The 20,094-nt window shown below is 38.0% G+C and overlaps 1 protein-coding gene and 1 pseudogene across 1 annotated transcript in view; both read left to right on the plus strand.

Moving 5' to 3' along the window:
• Positions 1–296: 296 nt before the first annotated feature.
• Positions 297–20,094, plus strand: part of Otud4 (OTU deubiquitinase 4) — a 32,702-nt gene continuing 12,904 nt past the window's right edge. Inside the window, exons 1-12 of the mRNA XM_050161507.1 lie at positions 297–385; positions 952–1,024; positions 1,866–1,947; positions 4,409–4,541; positions 7,829–7,886; positions 8,605–8,722; positions 8,830–8,894; positions 9,324–9,418; positions 11,172–11,254; positions 11,353–11,542; positions 17,115–17,277; positions 19,397–19,517. Of these exons, the coding sequence (XP_050017464.1) occupies positions 312–385; positions 952–1,024; positions 1,866–1,947; positions 4,409–4,541; positions 7,829–7,886; positions 8,605–8,722; positions 8,830–8,894; positions 9,324–9,418; positions 11,172–11,254; positions 11,353–11,542; positions 17,115–17,277; positions 19,397–19,517 (1,255 nt within the window). The 5' untranslated portion in view covers positions 297–311. The remainder of the gene's footprint in view (positions 386–951; positions 1,025–1,865; positions 1,948–4,408; positions 4,542–7,828; positions 7,887–8,604; positions 8,723–8,829; positions 8,895–9,323; positions 9,419–11,171; positions 11,255–11,352; positions 11,543–17,114; positions 17,278–19,396; positions 19,518–20,094) is intronic.
• On the plus strand, positions 7,895–8,598 carry LOC126513271 (ATP synthase F(0) complex subunit C1, mitochondrial-like; annotated as a pseudogene).

Raw genomic sequence — 20,094 nt, forward strand, 5'->3', positions numbered from 1 at the left:
GCTAAGGTGTAGTTCAAGAAGTCTGCTTTAGTATGTGACACCTATTTATTTTGTCTTTAATTTGGAAGAGCTATTGAAACATAAAGTTCCTTCCTGAAGCCGTGGTGGTGGCACATGCCTTTAATCTCAGCACTCCAGAGGCAGAGGCAGAGGCAGAGGCAGAGACAGATAAATTTCTTTGAGTTGGAAGCCATCCTAGTCTCAAGAGTGAGTCCAAGGCCAGCCTGGGCTGCACAGAGAAACCCTGGGGGTGAGGGAGGGCCTTGTTTATGGTGAATATTATAATATATATTATAAAATGTGAGATACTTATGCCAATTTTTCTTCCCTTGATACAGGAATGGGTAGGACAAGTGGAAATAAGTGCCCTTTCTCTTATGTACAGGTAAACTGTAGAACTCTCAAATCAAATAGTAAAAATAAAATAATTGGAAAATTAGTATAGTGCATTCAATCAAAAATTTTAATTCAAGCTGTTTTATACCTTAGTTTTGGAAGATCTTCTCTAAGGCTTTTTCTCTGTTTATTTAATTGCATCAGATACCAGTGTTTAAATGTTTTAATTCTCGAGGGGTTGTTGGTAAAAGGCACAGAAAAAAAAAAATGTCTTACTGTGTTCTAAAAACTATTGTTTACCAACTTTATAGAGAAAAGGCTTCCTCTCAGGGCCAGTAGAATGAATGGCTCCAGGAACAGGACTCGAGTTTATATGGGTGCCAGATTTCCTTTTACAATTAATCTTTGCAGTTATTCTGTATTGCTTACGTATGAATTCATTTGAGATTTTAGTTTTTGGAAGCACTACTTTCGATATTTTATAGTGAGGTTATTTCATTTTCTTTTTTTCCCCTGCTCTGTCTTCAGTGCCTAGAATATTGCCTGATGCACAGATAAATGAATAAGTCAATGAAATACATTTTTTGAAAAGTAATATCTGAGTTTTATTTTTAGGAAAGATTTTGTAATATATCAGGAGCCAAATGTTTCACCTTCACAAGTAACTGAAAATAATTTTCCCGAAAAGGTAAGACTTTTTTGAAATATTTAAAAAATATTTAAATAAAAGCTGCTTAATTGGTACGTTGACCTCCTAAGCTGTAATTTTAAATGACTTGAAATATTGCTATATGAAAGTTATGATAGTGTTTTTTTAAAGTTAGTCAAGTCATATTTTTTAAAAATGGATGTTTATGTGACCAAGGTTATTTGTTTCATCCTGATGTTAAGTAGTCCGACAACTTGTGGACATAGCACTGCTTTTGCCTGCTTCCCACTGGAAAGGTCATTTTGGTAGCAGCAGTATCGCTGCATTGTGTGGGCATAGGGTAGGAACAGTGGAAAAGTTTTATGAAGCCTAGAAAGAAAAGAAACCAGCTGATTCACTGTAAGAGAATATTAGTTTAGTGGAATCATGCAGGTCCAGGTGAAGGATACTGTGTCTTAATTGTGTTTAAGAGGGGGAGAGGAAGTGATGAAATGCTATCATTTAAGGATGGGGAGAGAAGGGACTTGACCTCAGTGTTCCATCTGCGGTGTTTTGGTCTTGGCATGTTTCAAACATAATGTAGTGATGCACAACTATAATCATAGCACTTGTTTGTTGTTTTTAAGACAGAGTCTCAAGTATCCCAGGCTGGCCTCAAACTCACTGTAAAGTGGAAACTGGCCTTGAAACTTTTGATGTAAGTGCAGTCTGGCTTTTCACCATGATATGGTGTATTGTAGTGTGAGAACATTGGAGCTTTGTTGTTTCTGAAATACGGTTTTGAAAATGAGTGATTCAGAGGCTTTGGAAACAGGTTTTTTTTTTTTGTGAATGTTAAATGTGTGATTGACTGAAATGTTGCTTATTTTCTTTTCTTCAGGTGTTACTGTGTTTTTCGAATGGAAATCATTATGATATTGTCTATCCTATAACATATAAAGATAGTTCTGCTATGTGTCAGTGTAAGTATCCTCTTGTGTGCAAACATACAGAAATTATAGCTCAAGCTACAGAGCCTTAGTTAGGATATGTATTGATTTTTCAAGTTATTATATAGCTTGAAAATCCAGGTGAGTGAACAAATGAGGCATTTGATTGTATTTTATTTGAAGGGAGGATCTCCTACCCTTAGCACTGTAGAGATTTTTGGCCAGATTCTTCTTTTGGGGTGTTTTCCTGTGCTTTGTAGGATGCTTACTAGCACCCTAGCCTTTATCCAGTCGAGGAGAGTCACATTTGGTACCCCATTGATACTCAGTTTCTACAGGTTTTCCTAAATATTTCCTAGTTGACGAAATTTCCCTCCCACCATGTGAATACTATTTAAGGAGAAGAGAAATGGCCACCTTCCCTGCTTTAAGTGACTTTTCCTCATGAGCAGTAGTTTTGTATGTAGTTGATTTCTTATTTATCCTTTTTGTTCTCTGAGGCAGGGTCTTGCTATGTACTCTCTTGACTAACCACCTGTCTCTGTCTCCCAGTTACTGGAATTAGGTATGCACTACCACACCTGACTTTTTTCTACTTTAAGTATCCAGTAAAAGTATGAGTGTGAACATTTTGACAGTACAAGTTTTATATTTGAGGTGGGAATATTTATTAGCTATCTTTTGGACTGCATCTCCCACTTTCCTGGCTAAAGTCAGGACATTTCAGTGTTGCGAAAGAGGAAGCCTTTTTAGAGTACCTTCCCTGTACTGAATGTGGGTGATTCTGAGACTTTATCACCTCTTACCCAGAATCTGGAAGATAGATGGTCTGTGAGATGGTTTGTGGGGCTCCACTTAGATGGTGAGCATGAACTTAGTGCACTTAGTTTCAGGAAGTGCACTGCAATAAATAAATGAGTATCACAGTTCACATGGTTTTGTGTCGATTGCGTTTGGGTGGGCTACTCAGTCTAGGGGTTGTAACCCACCCGGCAATCGGTTACTCCAGGGTCTCGGAGGGGCGCTACCTGGAAGGGAATGAGCTAAGACAGAAGAAGGAGGCCAAGCAGATTTGTCAAAGCCTCCGTTTATTAGGGACGGGTTACAGTTTATATATGGTAAGGAACGGGGGGGGGGGGGGAGGGTAACTGGATTCTTGCCGCGTGTTCCAGGTCACGTAGGCTAGGTTACAGACAGACAGACAGACAGGCCAAGAAGTCACAAGTTGCCACACCTGGTTCCCTGGGTAGCTGGAATGTGAGGCGTATTCTGCTAATAGATTAACAGTTAATTGGGTGAGGGGCAGATTCTGTCAATAGAACGTAATTATGGGTGTGAGGTTCTCTGCAGACTCCCTAGGGTGATGGTTCCTGTAATGATAGGGGGAAATGGCTCCTGACAGTTTTGAATATTTCTTAAATTTTTGGTCAACTTTTTAAATTTGACAAAATTAATCAAAATATTTTCTCCTTCAGGGATGACTGAGTACATTTTTTTGTGTTAGTGTGCTTATTATAATGTTTGTAAGTGTGGGTGTATATATGCATGTGAGAGCCAAAGGTCAACTCCCCCCCATTTTGTCTTGCGTGTGCGTGTTTCTAAAATATGGGGGTGGACAGTGAGTGATACGGCTTGAGGTCAACATTGGATGTCCTCTCCAGCTTAAAATTTGAGACCAGATAGATCTCTCACTGAATGTGGCTGGAGCTCACCTTTTTGGCTAGTCTGGCTGACCAGCAACCACTAGAGCAGCTCCTGTCTCCATCTCCTTGGCGCTAGGATATTAAGCGCATGGTGCCACACCTGGCTTTTTAATGTGCGTGCTGTGGATCCAAACCATGCTCTTAATGCTTATAAGCCAAGTATTTACCAACTGAGCTATCTTCCAAGTCCCTAAGAATATATTTTCTAAGTTTTTTTTTTTTTTAGTTCATTGTGTACAAAGTTAAAATATGAAGCCAGGTTACAGGGAGCCTTCTCCCTCATGTTTTACAGAACCCAATGAGTACTTTATCTAATATTCCAATCTTCTGACTTGTCAGCTAGTGTACTCTAATGTTCTGCATATCTACAAACTTAATTTTGCTTAATCTTTCCTATCTGAAACCTTTGGGTTAGGCCTTTTGTGAGACATCCCTAGGCGGTAGACTGGACACGGTAGTGCTTCATGTGCTGGGAGTAAACCGAGGACACAGCGAGCGTAAGTGGAGTGTGTGGAACCAAGGCATTGCTCACTTTCTGTCATGTTCGCATCATAGGTCTGATACTTCTTAATTGTACTTTAAATATGTACTCTAAAGCAAGGTTTCAAACATAATATGCACAGACAAAATTTCCTGTTGCTCTCTAGGTGTCTTTCAGATTAAGTGGCGCTATTAACTCTAAGGTTTTATATATACCTACTAAGAATTTTGGAAGCCTGAGTGGTACTGTCACTTTCCCTGTTTTCAAAACATGCGTATAATGTTGCATTCTGTGCCTCTTTATATTGCAGCTCTCCTTTATGAATTGCTGTATGAGAAGGTATTTAAAACTGATGTTAGTAAAGTCATGATGGGACTGGAAACATCTGAAGGGGCTGCTGAAAGCAGTAGTGAAATATCAGATTCTGAGGATGACAGCTGCAAGTAAGAGTCATTTTATTCTTACCGCTCCTTTCCAGTGTCACCTAAGGAAATTCCCGTGCTAAGGTGTGCTCATAAAGTACCACCTGCAGGGAAGTTTCTTTATTGCTGCCATCACTTTGACCTAGTTTCTACATGGGGTCATCTTAGAAGGTTGTTTTATTTAATGACAATTTGTATGTATGTAATTTATACACATTTGGAGTAGATTTGATCCACCTGTGTGTGTACATTGTACATTTGTAAAGTTAACTATTGTTTACATGTCCTGTGATGGAAAAAGGTTTGTTTTGATCTTTATGACTTTTATAGTTTTCTTTCATTACTTCTGCCACCTCTTTTTAGAATGAGGAGTGTTCTAGTGTGGTGTTATGTGAGATAATCCCTCAAGGTTACAGATTAGGATTCTCAGCCCTGAACATCTAGACACAGTTTTGGACATAGACATGTCTGTTTTTGCTAGGTAGGTACATGAGGTGCATATTTAAATTCTTTAAAGATGCCTCAGTAGCTTAAAATGAGGGTATTTCAGTGTTTTCTGGTAGAGTTACATGAGAGCACGTAAAGTAGGATAGTTTCATTATGTATTGTGTGTTAACTTATGATGTTAAGTCTTATAAATGTTAAGAAGTTCATCTTTTATGAAAGTCCTGTAACATTCTTGCTGAAGCATGAGAACATGGCTGTACATGTGACACTAGAGGTGCACCTTGAGTTTAGCGGATCCCTAGTTCTTTCAAACATGCCTTAAAATGGATGGATGTCTGTTGATTTGGACCCTAGAGTTTTTCCTTTTTCTGTGTTAGGGAATGAATTCAGAGTCATATCTAGGCAAAGCCTATACCAGTGAGCTGCATTCTCTAGTGGATCCATGTTTGTTTTTGTTTTTATTTGTTTTCTTTTTTGAAAAAGTATGTAAATTATGTATCTGTGTGCACGTTTGTGGTGAGTGAGCGCAGATATTTGTAGAGGCCAAGGCATTAGATTCCTTGCTGCTAGAGTTTTGGGTCCTTGTGAACCTCTTGACTGGGTTCTGGGTCCTCTGCAAGAGCATTGTAGGATCCTAAACCCACTGGACCATCTCTCTGGCCTTTGTTTTGTTTCTGAGGCAGGCTCTAGGTATCCGTGAGCTGTGTAGCTGAGAATGACGTAAGCTCCTGATTGTCCTCTCTTCACCTCCATACACCCTAAAACACACACCTCCAAGTGCTTGTTTACAGGTGTATGTCTCATGCTTGGCTTCTAGGGATTTGTTCAATTAAAACTTTCTGATTTGGACTGAAGATTTGGCCATTATTTATACTAACATATGCTGATTAATTGTGTACAAATAGAAATTGCCCCTCCTTTCCAGACACATAACTTGATCCAGATGTGTTAGAGAAATTAGGAGATAGCTAGATAGATTGTTTTAACTTGCTACCTATACTTGGAGTGGGAGAGTCTTTAAACTTGTCTCTTGAATGCTGTAGATGTTTGTAGTGTTACAGAAGCAAATCCAGGATGTGACTCTAGACATCTGGGAAGGGAAGCAGGTATGTGGTAGGATGTATGGTTGTTTTTTTTTTTTTTTTTTTTTTCTGCTTTGCTTCCCTTTTATATTGTCCTTGAAATGTAGCATCCCTTTAGTGGCCAGGCAGTGGTAATGCATGCCTTTAATCCCAGCACTCAGGAGGCAGAGGCAGGCGGATCTCTGTGAGTTCCAGGCCAGCCCGGTCTACAAGAGCTAGTTCGAGGACAGGAACCAAAAGCTATGGAGAAACCCTGTCTCGAAAAACCAAATAAATAAATAAATAAATAAATAAATAAATAAGTAAATAAGTAAATAAATAAAATTGCTTTAGCTATATACATGTATATATACATACTTACATATGGCACATATATATATCTAGAGATTGAGTGCTTGCCTAGCTTGTGAGAGGCCCTGAGTGTGAATTCCTATACTAGAAGTAGGGGGATACCTTTTTGTCACATTGGTTTTGAGCGGATGAATACTGTATAATCTTGTCAAGTATAGATCCATTTAGTGAGGTAACTAGGAGGAAAGAGGTGTAATATGCTCTAGGTTTATTTTCACCTTCTTATTGTTGGATCTTGAAGTGTATTTGGAATGATGAGTGATTTCTGGTCTAGACTTCAGGCTCTTGCTCCCTTTAGTGAATATTTGGAGGTTATTTTGAAACCTAGAGGTCGATTTCTTGAGGAGAAGTAGGACAGCAAAGTTGATACTGTGGGGCTACTTAGGCCCTTTTCCTCTTCAGCCTCTTGTCAACTTTGGGCTCTTCCTTTGTATGGAGTACTAGATATGACTAGATATGATACACTGTCTTGTTACCTGTCTTTATTCAAAGGCATCTATTTCAGCAAGACCTTCCTCCCCCACTTTGTATTTTATCTTACATTGCTGTGCTTGCTGCCTTTTGTTTGCTGAAGTATGTAGTAGCTCTTATATACTGACTGCTTACCTAGTTTGTGTTTACTTGTACTGGATTGTATAGGCACAGTTTTTGTAGTGAGCAGCACATAGTAGGTTTTCATACTTGTAGAGTAAATGAATGAAAAGTAGGCTGATGATGGTTCCTGGTTGTACTGAGGATCAGGAAGTGTTTTTTAGAAAATGGTTATGACTCTTTAGACCTCTGTTACAAATTTTTATTAAATGGTATAATTTGGTTATAACAGTTTTGTAAAAGTTTTTAATACTTAAGAAAGTTTTATGTTGAATCTTTTGTAGATTGTTATTCTACCCACTCAAATACTGCATCCTGCCACCCCTATTTTTTTTATTAAGCCAGTAAGAATTAATAGTAGTAAATCTGATTTTTATATATGCACACACACCCATTTTATATATGTGTAATATATATTTGCATATACTAAAACTTAAGAACTTACTGGAGCCTCACATTTTGGTATGTAGCTGGCTACAGTGTTTTATTTGAGGTTAAAAGTTGATTACACGTTAGGTGGTGCTACACACCTGTGAGTTTGAGGCCATCCTGGTCTACAGAGTGAGTTCTAGGATAGCTAGAGCTACACAGAGAAACCCTGTCTCAAAAAAAAAAAAAAAGTTGATTACATTAACAGTATAACAGTATGTATGCCTGCAAATCCTAGTACTCAGGAGACAGGGATCTCTGAGTTGAGTCCAGCCTGGTCTAAAAAGTGAGTTCTAGGACAACCAGAGTTGTTAAACAGAGAAACTTTGTTTCAAAACAAAACAAAAGAAAGGTTGATTGTATGCAAATATATCTTGGGTTCCTAATTGGTGTTTTGTTTCTTCATAGGAGTAAGAGTACAGCTGCTGCTACTGATGTGAATGGATTTAAGCCTTCAGGCAGTGAGGTATTTTTTTTAACTTAATCTTTAGTATTTAAGAAGCCCCAAATTTTATGGTCATTTTCCTTAGTTGGCATTGCTATGTTAGTGTAAGAAACTTATTTGGGGGAGTTCAGCACTGAGAGCAAGGGGGCTAATGCTGGGAGATTGAAAAATGCAGACCACCAAGACATTGCTTGTTCTGGTTTGCTTCTGGACTGGGGTCTAATCAGGCCTGTGTCTGGACAGCTTTCCTGCAGCCACTCCCCTCTCCAAGTGGCCAGATGGGAATTCAGGACCAGTGCTGTTTTCCAGGACATTGACACAGCCCACTGTGCTATTGGTGCTGACGCTGCCTCTGTTGGTGTGACTGGGTCAGGGTTTTGCATTGGAACAGTGTTTGGTAGCTTGATTGGCTGTACTGTTTCCCAAGCAACAGCTCTCCTCCTATGCCATTCTGGGCTTTGCCTTGTCTGAGGCCATGGGCCTCTTCTGTTTGATGATCACCTTCCTCATCCTTTTCTCCATGAGGCTTCTTCAACTGCACACTGGTCCTGGTGCTGGAGTGTGCTTAGCTTTAACCATTAAACAACGAAGAAAAAAGGAAAGAAAAGAAGGAACTTATTTGCTGCTTCCTACTTTTTTCTTAAGTTTTTTTTTGTTGTTGTTTTGCTTTTGTGCATTTTTGAAACAATGTTTTAAATGCATTTCTGTGTTGATTGGAAGTCTGACATTGTTTATTTAGAACCCAGAGAACAATGGGAATGTGGCTGACCTTCCTCTGTCCAGAAAGGTTCTTAAGTCACTCAACCCAGCAGTCTATAGAAATGTGGAGTATGAAATTTGGCTGAAGTCCAAACAAGGTAAGTTAAACTGAATGTTCTGTAAAATTGCCTTGTAGCACTTGAAAATAAGAAGATAAAGTTGGTATTTTATTGATTTTTTTTTTGTTTTTTTTTTAAATTAACAGCTCAACAGAAACGTGATTATTCCATTGCTGCTGGATTACAATACGAAGTTGGAGATAAATGCCCTGTAAGTGATTTCTACTAAAAGAGAAAGTGACTTTATCTTATTTTCTAAAGAAACCATCAACTAAAATTTGACTGTTCATTATTTGGATTTCACAATTCATTTATGCTAAACACAAGTAGAATCATCCTAATGTTGAAATTTGTTTGTAAAATTTTTCTTGTCCTTGTTGTTTTTGGGACAGTGTTACACTGTATAGTTCTGGCTGGTCTGGAACTCTGTAGGCCAAGCTGGCCTCAAGTTCACAGAGATCCTACTGCCACTGCCTCCTGAGTGCTGGGTCTTTATCCATTTTATTTGAATTCAATTTATTTGAAATCATAAGCAGTTGAAATGATATATAGGTGACTTGATAACTCACTTAAAAATGAGCTACTGATGTATGTATTAAAAAGAATCGGGTGTCTGATTTTTCTTTTTGGTGTTCAACAGGTTAGATTGGATCATAATGGAAAAATTTCTAATGCAGACAGTCATGGCATTCACTCTGAGAATGGACCAGTTTTATCAGAAGAACCGGGAAAAAAGTATGTATTTTTCAGCCAAGGTGTTTGCTAAAACTCTTTGATTTAGCCTTCTGTAAATATGAATACTGGTTTCCTTGCAGAGGAACTGATTTTGAAACTAGGTATGCAACTTGTTCAAGGCCAGCCTGGTCTACATAGAGGTCTAGGGAAGCCAGGGGTATACAAACCCCATCTCAAAAAAATAAAATAAAAACAAAAACAAAACTCAAAACTAAAAATAGAACTAACCAAACAAAAGAGAATAAACAGCAACAAAACCAGGAACTCAATTTTAATCTCTAACTTCTGAATAAAAGCCAGACATAGCTGTGTATGTCTGTAACACCATATTGGACATCAGAAGTAGGTGAATCCCTGGTGCTCAGCTAGCCATGTAAAATGAACTTCAGGTTCATTGGAGGTGTACCTTGAAAAACCTGATAGACACATGCACACATATAGCACACACATAGGCAGCATACAAACACACAGTAGTTTGAGGTTAAATCTAATGTTTTGCTCATTGGTACATTTTCTGAAATGCTAGTTAATTTTAATGGCTACAGTTTTAAAATATATTCATCAAAATCAAATTGAGAAAGAAATTTAAAGAACACCATAAGTTGGTGAGTTTATAAAGTATGGAGTTATAGAACAAGCACCATATTCCTATTTATTTTCTTAGTGCAGGATTATATACAGTCAGTAGTTTGTCAGTGGCCGGGTGTGGAGGTGTATGCCATTAACCCAGCACTCAGGAAGTAGAGTCAAACAGATTTCCTGGGCCAAAGTGGTAGACAAAGTTGATGTGAACTAGGGCTGCATAGTGAAACCTTTTTTAAAGAGTGTCAGTAATACCAAAAAAAAAAATTAATATTTTTCTGAATTACTGCTCCCTTTACTAGAGGAAAAGATAATAAACTACACCTTAACCTTTATTAAAAATACAAATTTAAATATATATGACTGTAAAGTATATAGTACAGCAAACTCCAATATAAATATCACTACTTTCCTATATTTAATTCCTTTTGACTTTTTTTGAGACAGGGTTTCTCTGTTACCCTGGCTTTTCTATAGCTTACTCTGTAGATCAGGCTACCTTCAAACTCAGGGATATGCCTGCCTCTACCTCCATATTGCTGGGATTAAAGGTCACCTCACCTAGCCTTTACTTAGTAATTTTAATGAACCTTGTTTTGTTTTGTTTGTTTGTAACATCTCACTTCGTTGCACTGCCTGTCTTGAAAGCTGTGTATAGTTCAGGTTGGCCTCACAGAAATAGATCTGCATCTGCCTCCAGGAAGGCTTGGATTAAGGATGTGTAGCATCTTGCTAATTTACCCTTTCTCTTTTTTTCCTCTCTCTAAAATAAATATAAATATTTATTTTTTGGGACTGGTTCTACATAAACCTGACTTATTTTAGAGCTTACTGTAGACCAGGCATGTGCTAGTATGCCTGGCTAAAATTGGGAAATATTGCAGATAGAAAATCTCTAATATCAATGCAGGATATGTGTTTTAATGTTGATTCTTAAAGATGTAGTGTTTTGTTGGCATGTTAAGTGCAGTGCATGCATGTTTGCTACCTGAGGAGGCTAGGAGAGGGTATTGGGTCTTCTAGCATTGGAGTTAGGACCTTTGTGAGCCAGGGTGCTGAGAGTTGGACCCTGGTTCTAAAAGAGCAGCCAGTGCTCTTAACCACTGAGCCCTCTCTCCAGCCGTGTTCATATGCAATATTATTACTAATGAAGATTTCATTTACTTTGAAGACATACACTGAAGAACCTCAAGCCACCTCCCCCAGAAAGCTGGAACACAGTGTCAGGAAAGAAGATGAAAAAGTCTAATTCAGGTAAATTCACAACAAAGTCTTTTAAGATTATGATGATAGTACTTGGAGTTGTTAACTTACGTCAGGGAAATTGTGAGATCGTTTTGTGTTTTCCACAGATATGGATTACAGAGGGCCAAAGAGTCTAAGCAAGCCAATAAAAGCTCCATCAGCACTACCTCCTCGACTACAGCATCCTTCTTCGGGTGTAAGACAGCATGCATTCTCTAGTCATTCTTCAGGGTCCCAGTCTCAAAAATCCTCCAGTGAGCATAAGAATCTAAGTAGGACACCCTCACAGATCATAAGGTAACCTTCCCGAATTGAAGAGAAGTAGAAGTCATGAGAGGCATTGTATGTCTTTTATTATAGTCATTTTTGTTTGGTTACAATTTCTTGTTGGTATTTGTTTATAATGTAGTATTGAAAAGTATTGCCAGGTGGTGGTTGTGCACACTTTTAATCCCAGCACACAAGAAGCAGAGGCAGGTAGATCTCTGAGTTCAAGGCAAGCCTGGTCTACAAAGCGACCTCCAGCACCAGCCAGGGCTATACAGAAAAATCTTGTCTCATAAAACTTAAAAGAAAAGTATTATTGATAGAATTCCCAAATGGTACAAAATAACACTATAGAGGAATAAGCTTTTATTTTTGAATATTTTGTTTAAAGTGTGGCAAATGTTTATGGTAGCTCTGTGGGACCTCTCAACCACTGAGGCCAGAAGAACAATGATCCACAGGAGGCAAGAAGGTGATGTAAAATTTCTCTTCCGTTTATTTACGGGCAAAATCCATGCACAAATATTAACTACCAAAAGGGGAACCTGCTCTGAATCACACTAACACTGGTAGTCCCTGGCTCCTGGTTCAAGAGGACCTGCACACTTCTCTCAGCCTTTTCTCTCAGTCATGTCCATCTCCAATGAAAATCTCGCCTCTTGGACCAAAATGCTTCTCTCAGTTGACTAGGCAACTGGGGACAGAATTCCTGTCACATCTCCCCCTTTTAGATTAAGAAGAAAAAGTTCTAACTTTAACATAGTAAAACTACATATAATTTTTTTTATCAAGTATTGTCCAGATAAAAAGGAAAAGTTATAACCTTAACAAAAACGAAACTACATACAACAAGAACAATGATTAAGTAAGAAATACATTCTCAGTGTCTGGTTCACAAATTTATAGAAATTATTCCACTTGCTGTTCTCTCCTGAAGAGTCTAAAGTTTTGTTCCTGATATGTCTTTTGCCAAGATTCGTCTAATTATAACTTTAATACCACTAAAGATGGAGAAGGAAATATTAGCTGAGTAAGCAGGACATGCAAAGCAAACAACTTCCAAAAAATGTGAGAAATGACTGAAACAGCTGACTGTCTGGACAATCACCCAAGGTTCCTCTGTAGCATTGAGACATCCATCTTTAGCCTACAGGCCTAGAATATCTGACAGACTTTTCTGTGAAACAGGAATTTTGAAGGACTGTTGTTGACTGAGGTTTCTGTCCTTCCCGCTTCCTTCAATCATTAAGTCCCAAAGAAATCACACAGAGGTCTCCTTTAGTTGTAAATTGATTGGCCCATTAACTCAGGCTTCTTATTAACGCTTATAACTTATATTAGCCCATTATTAGTCATTATTCTTATCTGTGTTAGCCATGTGGCTCAGTACCTTATTCAGTGGGGCAGTCACATCTTGCTTCTTCTGTGGTTGGGTCAGGACTGTAGAGGAATGGGCTTCCTCCTTCCTAGAATTCTCCTGTTCTCATTGACCCACCTCTACTTCCTGTCTGGTTGTCCTGCCTATTCTTCCTGCCTGGCTACTGGCCAACCAGCGTTTAAAATATAATTGACAGAATATAGACAATTGTCCCACACCAGACTGTCCTACCCTACCCTGTTCTGCCAAGTTCAGCTGTTGTCTTTTTTTGTGTCCTGCTTGTTCAGTTTGGACAGTGTATTGTCAGCAGTTGAGACAAGGGGAGAGTCTTGCCCTAATGGTGAGTTTATGCAACAAAAAGTGCACATTTCCATATGGAGTGTCTTTAATGCTCATCATCCTCTTGAGAAGTAGATTGTGGCCACCAGGAGTAGAGAGTCTCTGGAAAGAAAAGTCTTAAGTTACTAAAACATTTTAAATGCCATATTCTGTAGGTTTTTGAAGTGTTTTAAGAGTAGCTATCTATCTGAAATACATATCGGTGTACCTAGAAAATCACATGACTGTAAGTTAGTTACAGGTAACTGTTAATCCGTATTTCTTTATTATTCTAAATAGCTTTTAAGGACTAAAACTTCACATTGCATATTTAAAGAAGCTGTATAGGTCCAAGCTGTATAGGTAATACCTTAAGCAAAAAATAGAAACAGTGTAAGGACAATAACTTCAAATTTGTAACTATATACAAAACTATTTTAAACAGAAGTAGAAACATACATACAGTATAACAAAAATAACCTTAAATTTGTATAAGTATACAAAAATCTATAGCAATGTAAGTTATTTAAAACTACTAGTTGATATTTTTTTTTTAAGTTTCAAAGTAGATTCAGTAATGTACCTTTTTATCCTATCTTGTCTGTCCTCCCCACTTTTGATCATACCCAATGACAACTGGTAACTAATCCCACTTACGTGATGACAAATATCCATAACCCAGTGAAAGACCAAAAACCATCTACCCCATGTCTTGGGAATGTGGGTGTCGTGTTTTCAAAATTACTTCCTTCTGTCTGGAGGGTGACTGGCATCTTTAGGGGACGCTTAGAATTATCCTGAGCAATTTGTAGTCCAAAGTTGATCTTTGGGTGGTGTTTATGGGCTTAGTGGCTTATCACAAACTGGGGAGAATCGTTATTGTGGGGCCCTATCATTTTTTTAGAGACTTCAGAGATTGTTAGAAATGTTTATCATTCACTTCATACTGTCATGAGTTGTAAATCTTATGGTGGCTAAAGGAGGACCATGATCTGTTAAATACATCTGGGATATCTAGGCTCAGTTTCTAAATATCAGCTTCTGACTCAAGCCTGAAATCATGTACAGGAAGCTACATGAAACCTAAGGTTAGCATTAGTTAAGTTAGTACTTTATAATATTGTTAATTTAAAACAGGAAGTTTAAATTTTTAGATAATACTTATATCTAAAAAAGTTTTAAGGAGTCATAATGAATTTGAGGGGTATGAGATTAGTGACAATATATTTTCTTCTGTTCCATACCAGGTATCTCTTGATATAAGACAGGGACTTTGAACTTTCTTTTAATAAACATGCTTGGGCCTAAAAAGAAGAGAGCCACAGCCCAACTCCAAAAACCAGCTTTAGCTTTTGAGTCAGAACTACTTAAAGACCACCTGTTTATGTAGAGGCCAGCAAAAATAAACATTTTGAAAGGTTTATGAAATTTTATCCTGTAGGAAGTAACATTAGGCCAGATTACTCCTATTTTTGGTATTTTTTCCCCCCAGATAGTTCTCCCTTACTTTTTCAATGCTTTATTTGTTCAAAGGTTTTTAGGTCCCTCAGTTGGATGTTTATATTTTCCTGGAAAGACAAAAACAAACCCTGCCCGCACCCTAATTTGAGTTTCCCCTTTTATCAGGTTGAATTGCAACATCAGTTGATGAATTGTCTATCACCTTTTCTAATCAAAAAATCTCTCTTGCTAGAATTGAATATTGATGGTATCCATAGCTTCTCTCCTGTGAAAACAAAAGCAAAACCTCTTCCCCAATTTAACACATCCTGGTTTTCATTCTGAAGTTAACACATTTTTAAAGCATGCTGGTTGATTTATTTAGTTTGGAATCTGTAAAATATACCTTCAGTAAAGGATAGGCTCTTGTGAACCTCTACTAACTTCTCCCCCTGACAGAGTGATCATTTATGTTAGACCAAGGGTAAAAGAAGTATAATATAAAACAACCTAGTTTATTAACAGTTGCCATTGACTTCTGAAAATTTAAACCTAACCCTATTTCCGTATGATTTGGAATCTTCAAAATTCAGGGCAGTTTTAATTCTGAGCAATTTTAATTCTTGTATCAGGGAACAGGACAACCAGAAATATTTAAGAAATAGCCACAGAAAATCCAGTAGCCCATGCAAGCAGGAAAGTACTTATCCAGCTGATACTATAAACAAAACAGAAAGGTGGATAGTATCACAGTATAACCATGGAGGAGGAACTTGCTGGAAAACTCCAGTTCTCACTACATGGTAGTCTGTGGTACTAGAGACGACTGTAGGTGAGAATTTGAGAATAAGTCCTGCTGATGCACTTCTGCCTTCATGGGAATTTAGAAACATGAAAGTTCTCTTGGAATTTCTTGGCCACTGTATTATCTAGAAATATTCTAAAAATCTTGCCAGGCGGTGGTGGCACACGCCTTTAATCCCAGCACGTGAGAGGCAGAGGCAGGAGGATCTCTGTGAGTTCGAGGCCAGCCTGGTCTACAAAGGGAGTTCCAGGACAGGCTCCAAAGCTACAGAGAAACCCTGTCTCGAACCCCCCCCCCCCCCCAAAAAAAAAAAACTTTCATGATTCCACTTTGTCCCCATTTTCCCATTTAAATCCCTCCCAAGACCACTTACATTATTTTCAACTTTTCTGTTATGTTGTACAGAATTACAAATTTAAAATGTGAAGTTTTAGTAATTAAAAATACAAAGTAATCTGGGTGGTGTTTGGACCTGAAAGGCCTGAAATAAAAGGATACAATAAAATATCTTATTTTGTTACTGTTGCAAGTGCTCCATTGAATAGATGTGTAATTTGACCAGGCATCAGCAGGGAAAGTATCCACAATCTCAATTTTTTTTTTAAGTTTTGAATTTTATGAATGATTTCTTGTTTATACAAGTGATAGAAATGATAGAAATAGTATCCATACTGCTCTTTTAGAAATGTTTGTTTTTATGTATAAGCACATGTATAAGTAAGTGCAGTGTCTGTGCACACTTAGTGCCTGAAAAGATCAGAAGAGAGGACATAAGATCTTCTAGAACTAGAGTTAAGTTGGTTGTCAGCTACTGTGTTGGTATTAGGAAACAAAACCTAGTTTCTTTGCAAGACATCCATCTTAACTGCTGAGCCATGTTCAGCCCTTCATACCGCTTTTAATTGCTGCAAGCCATATATGAATATTAGAGTTGTTAGTAAATGCATTATTGCATCTCTTGTGATCGTTCCCTTGAGGTTTCAGTGGCAGACAGTATCCCAGTCTGACACCTATTGTTGCTGTCAGTTCTCTGCTTTTCTTGGTGCTGTAGCCAGTAATTAGGATGTCTTTGTGTCTCATCTGGTTATTGCCTTTAGAACAGGAAGTCAGAATGCTTTCTCCTCCTCTCTTAAACCTATTTTTCCTTCACATTTTAATTAGTTAACTTTCATTGTTTGTGTGGGTGCATATGGGCTACTTTGTACTCGCTGATGTCAGAAAAAATTTGTAGGTGTTATTGTTCTCCTTTATTCATATGAATTCTGGGTATTGAACTCCGATTTCCAGGCTTGGTGACAAACCTTAAGCCATTTGCAGCTTCATCTTTCTTTTCAGACTAAATTTTTATGATAGTATTGGAATATGTACCGTGTTTATATTTCTGCACTCAGGAAAAAAATTCAGTTACTTCTGCATCATGTAGAGGAAGTGAGTTAAATAAGTGAGTAAAATAACTTCCAATTTCTTGTGCACCGCTGTCAGTTTTATCTAACTTTGTAAAGTGCTTTAAGTGCTGATTTTGTTGCTAGCTGTCCTAAGTTTCAAAGTGTTGTATGGTTGTTTAGTTGAATATTTGTACTGCAGAAAAGATCATTGTATTTTTGTATTCTGCATATTTGCCTCTTTTTTTTTTCCTGAAAAAAAAATGTTTTATTTGACAGAAAACCTGATCGTGAAAGAGCTGAGGATTTTGATCACATGAGTCGTGAATCTTACTATTTTGGCCTCTCCCCAGAAGAACGCAGAGAGAAACAAGCTATTGAAGAGTCTCGTTTATTGTATGAGATTCAGAACCGGGATGAACAGGCTTTTCCTGCCCTTTCTGTACGTATGTAGAAATTTTAAAGGTTAACTTTAAGAAGTCTTTCTTGATACACAGTTTGTAGTATCATAATGATGATGAACTTAATTTTTTTAACTGAAAGTATTTTAAAGGTTATGGGAACGTTGGTATGGTGGTTATGTGTTTATAATTCTGGCTAATTGAGAAGCAAGAGTTCCTGAATTCAAGGCCATCTTGGTGAAATTCTGTGTCAAGATAAAAAGACAGGAGGGACGGGCAGTAGAAGTAAAGCCTTTCTGTAGTTAACCCCGGGACTAAAGATACTGTTGAAAAAGTAGGCGATTCACCTGTTCACCTGACAGGAGTATTTCCTTTCAGACCAAGGATGTAGTATTTGCAAGCAGAGCCTGCAGGAGAAGGCTTAGGATGCATGCAGTTGGCCTCTCTTACAAGGTTTTCTGAATAGTCAAGATAAACTTCATTGACGTGTGCATTAGCACCATATTAGTGTAAGCAAGAAGCACATGGATTTGTTTTGTTCCGTGTGTCAGTCTGTGGGCTGAGCTAGATACTTCTGATGAAAGCGATGACTCTGCCTTCAGTTTCCTTAGCTTTGGGGCCATCAGAAAGGAAAGCCATTGCCATATAGAGTTGCTGGGCCCTAACGTCTTACTTAGGTAGGGGAGTGAGAAGGCAGTGTCAACGTCTTAGACAAAGTCAGGTAGAAGGCATACAGCAGACTCGCTTATTTAACAACGGTAGAATCTTACATACCCTCCCAGCACCCAGGTGCTCCAATCCGTTGATACTGCATGGTCACCCCTCATTGTCTAGATGTGATCAGCACCAGGCAGACTATAGGTTGGCTCTTCTCAGCCTAGTAAGCCTTAATTTCCTACAGTGTAGGTGAGGGTTTCGTTGACATTACAGGAGGGCTTAATTGAGTATCATAGGAACTGTGCTTGTGGTCTGTAAGTCTTGGTAAATGATATAAAATGGTAATAGTGAATGAAGGAAGAATGCTGTTGGAGGCTCCACTGTTCAGGGACAAGAGCCAAGCTGCATGAGTTCATTCTTCTGTCTTCAGTGAGGAAGAAGCTACCTTTAAAAGAGCTTATCTGGACCAGTTCAGTCTGGAGCTTAGGGAGGGTTGCAAAACGTGCCAAGTCAGAGAGGCCTGCGTGATAGGTGCTCTCTGTGTACTAAGGCATTCCTTTTATGTCATACTTGTTGTTTTTACATAGCTATTCTGTAAGGCTAATTTTAATTACTTAATCTTATACTCAAAGTTTTGTCCTTAGTGAATGAGAAAAAAGTGCTCTTGTTATGTGGTCATAGATTATAAAATTTCATTGTTAAATTTTTATTTTTAACCTTCTATACTTTACATTTAGATTGGTGTGGTGTTGGATTTAATAGTGGATTAGGTTTGTTTACTGGAATAGAACACTAAGCCTCCTTCCTTCTGTGTGATTAAGAGTGTTATGACAGGGATCTAGCACCTTCAATGATAATTTATCTTTAAAATTCAACTTTAGCGGGGCAGTTATGGCCAGCACTTGGGAGGCAGAGGCAGGCATATCTCTGTGAGTTCGAGGCCAGCCTGGTCTGCAAAGTGAGTTCCAGGACAGCTAGGGCTACTCAGAGAAACCCTGTTGTGTAAAAACAGGGTTTAAAAAAAAAAGCCCCAAACCAACAACTTACTCTTTTCTCTTTGTTTTACCAATGATATGGTTGGGCCATTCAGGCCTCAGAGGATTTGCTCTTCATCACTTCAGTGATACTTGCTAATTGATTGATATATTTCCCTTCCCAAGGGAGCCTGGGAAGGTTGGTAGAGAAGTTATTTTTGTGCAAAGAATATTAAGTGCAAGATGACAATTTGATCAGTGTGATTTCTTAAAATGATACATGAATTATTAATTTAGGCTGATAAATCTGATTGCCTGATACTTTAGTTCAGTAAAAGACTTACTTCAGAGCATATATTTGAATATGGATGCTAGATGATATCCATAACTACCTATCAACTAGATTCTAAAGTATTAAGAATATATGGCTATGATTTTTGAGATTTTTGGTTAGAAGTATAAATGTTATTTGTAGAACTTGTATTCATGTTGGTAAAATTTTAATGCAAAGTGTGACTTTATTTTAAAGAGCCCATCAGTCAGTCAGTCCCCTCAGAATAGCAACTCAGGTGTCCAGAGGAAGTCTTCACATGCAAGGGATAGAAAAGGAAGCATGCGGAGAACAGATGCTGAAGAACGGAAGGACAAAGGTATACTACTTCATTACTGAAGACACTTGACACTTTTGCCAAGTTTCATTCAGTAATTCCTGCCTTATTTGTGGCTTGGTTTATTTTGCAGTTTTAGGTATATAAGTAAACTGGTCTGGAAATCCTAAATGAACGAAGGATTCCAGAAATTTGTAAGAGTCAAATTGAGTGCTGTATGTTTTGATACACTGGTTCTTCCTGTTCACATGTGAAGGGCTAGTGTTACCATACTGTGTATGCTGCTGGCACAGGTGTTTCTTTGTAGCTGTCATGAATGTCACTTTGACTGGGTGTAGCAGTGCTTGTGTTCCAGCAATGCTTCCGTCATGTATAGTAGTGATGTTATCATTTTGAGTATGCCAAAAAAAGTCAGAATACTTCAAATGAAGAGGCCTTTGCAAGAGGTTATACTCACATAACTTGTTATAGAATAGTTTTTTGTAGTTTTGTTTTACTTCGATATTAGTTTTGGCTGTCTTTATAAATACAGGAAAAAAATCATAGTATAAGAAACTGTGTTGCCATTCACAGTTTCAGAAGTCAGCTGGAGGATTATCTACTGTGCATAAGAAGGATC

The sequence above is a fragment of the Alexandromys fortis genome, unplaced genomic scaffold (genome assembly GCF_014885135.2).
Source record: "Alexandromys fortis isolate MF-2015 unplaced genomic scaffold, M_Fortis_MF-2015_v1.1 scaffold_127, whole genome shotgun sequence".
Classification (NCBI taxonomy): domain Eukaryota; kingdom Metazoa; phylum Chordata; class Mammalia; order Rodentia; family Cricetidae; genus Alexandromys; species Alexandromys fortis.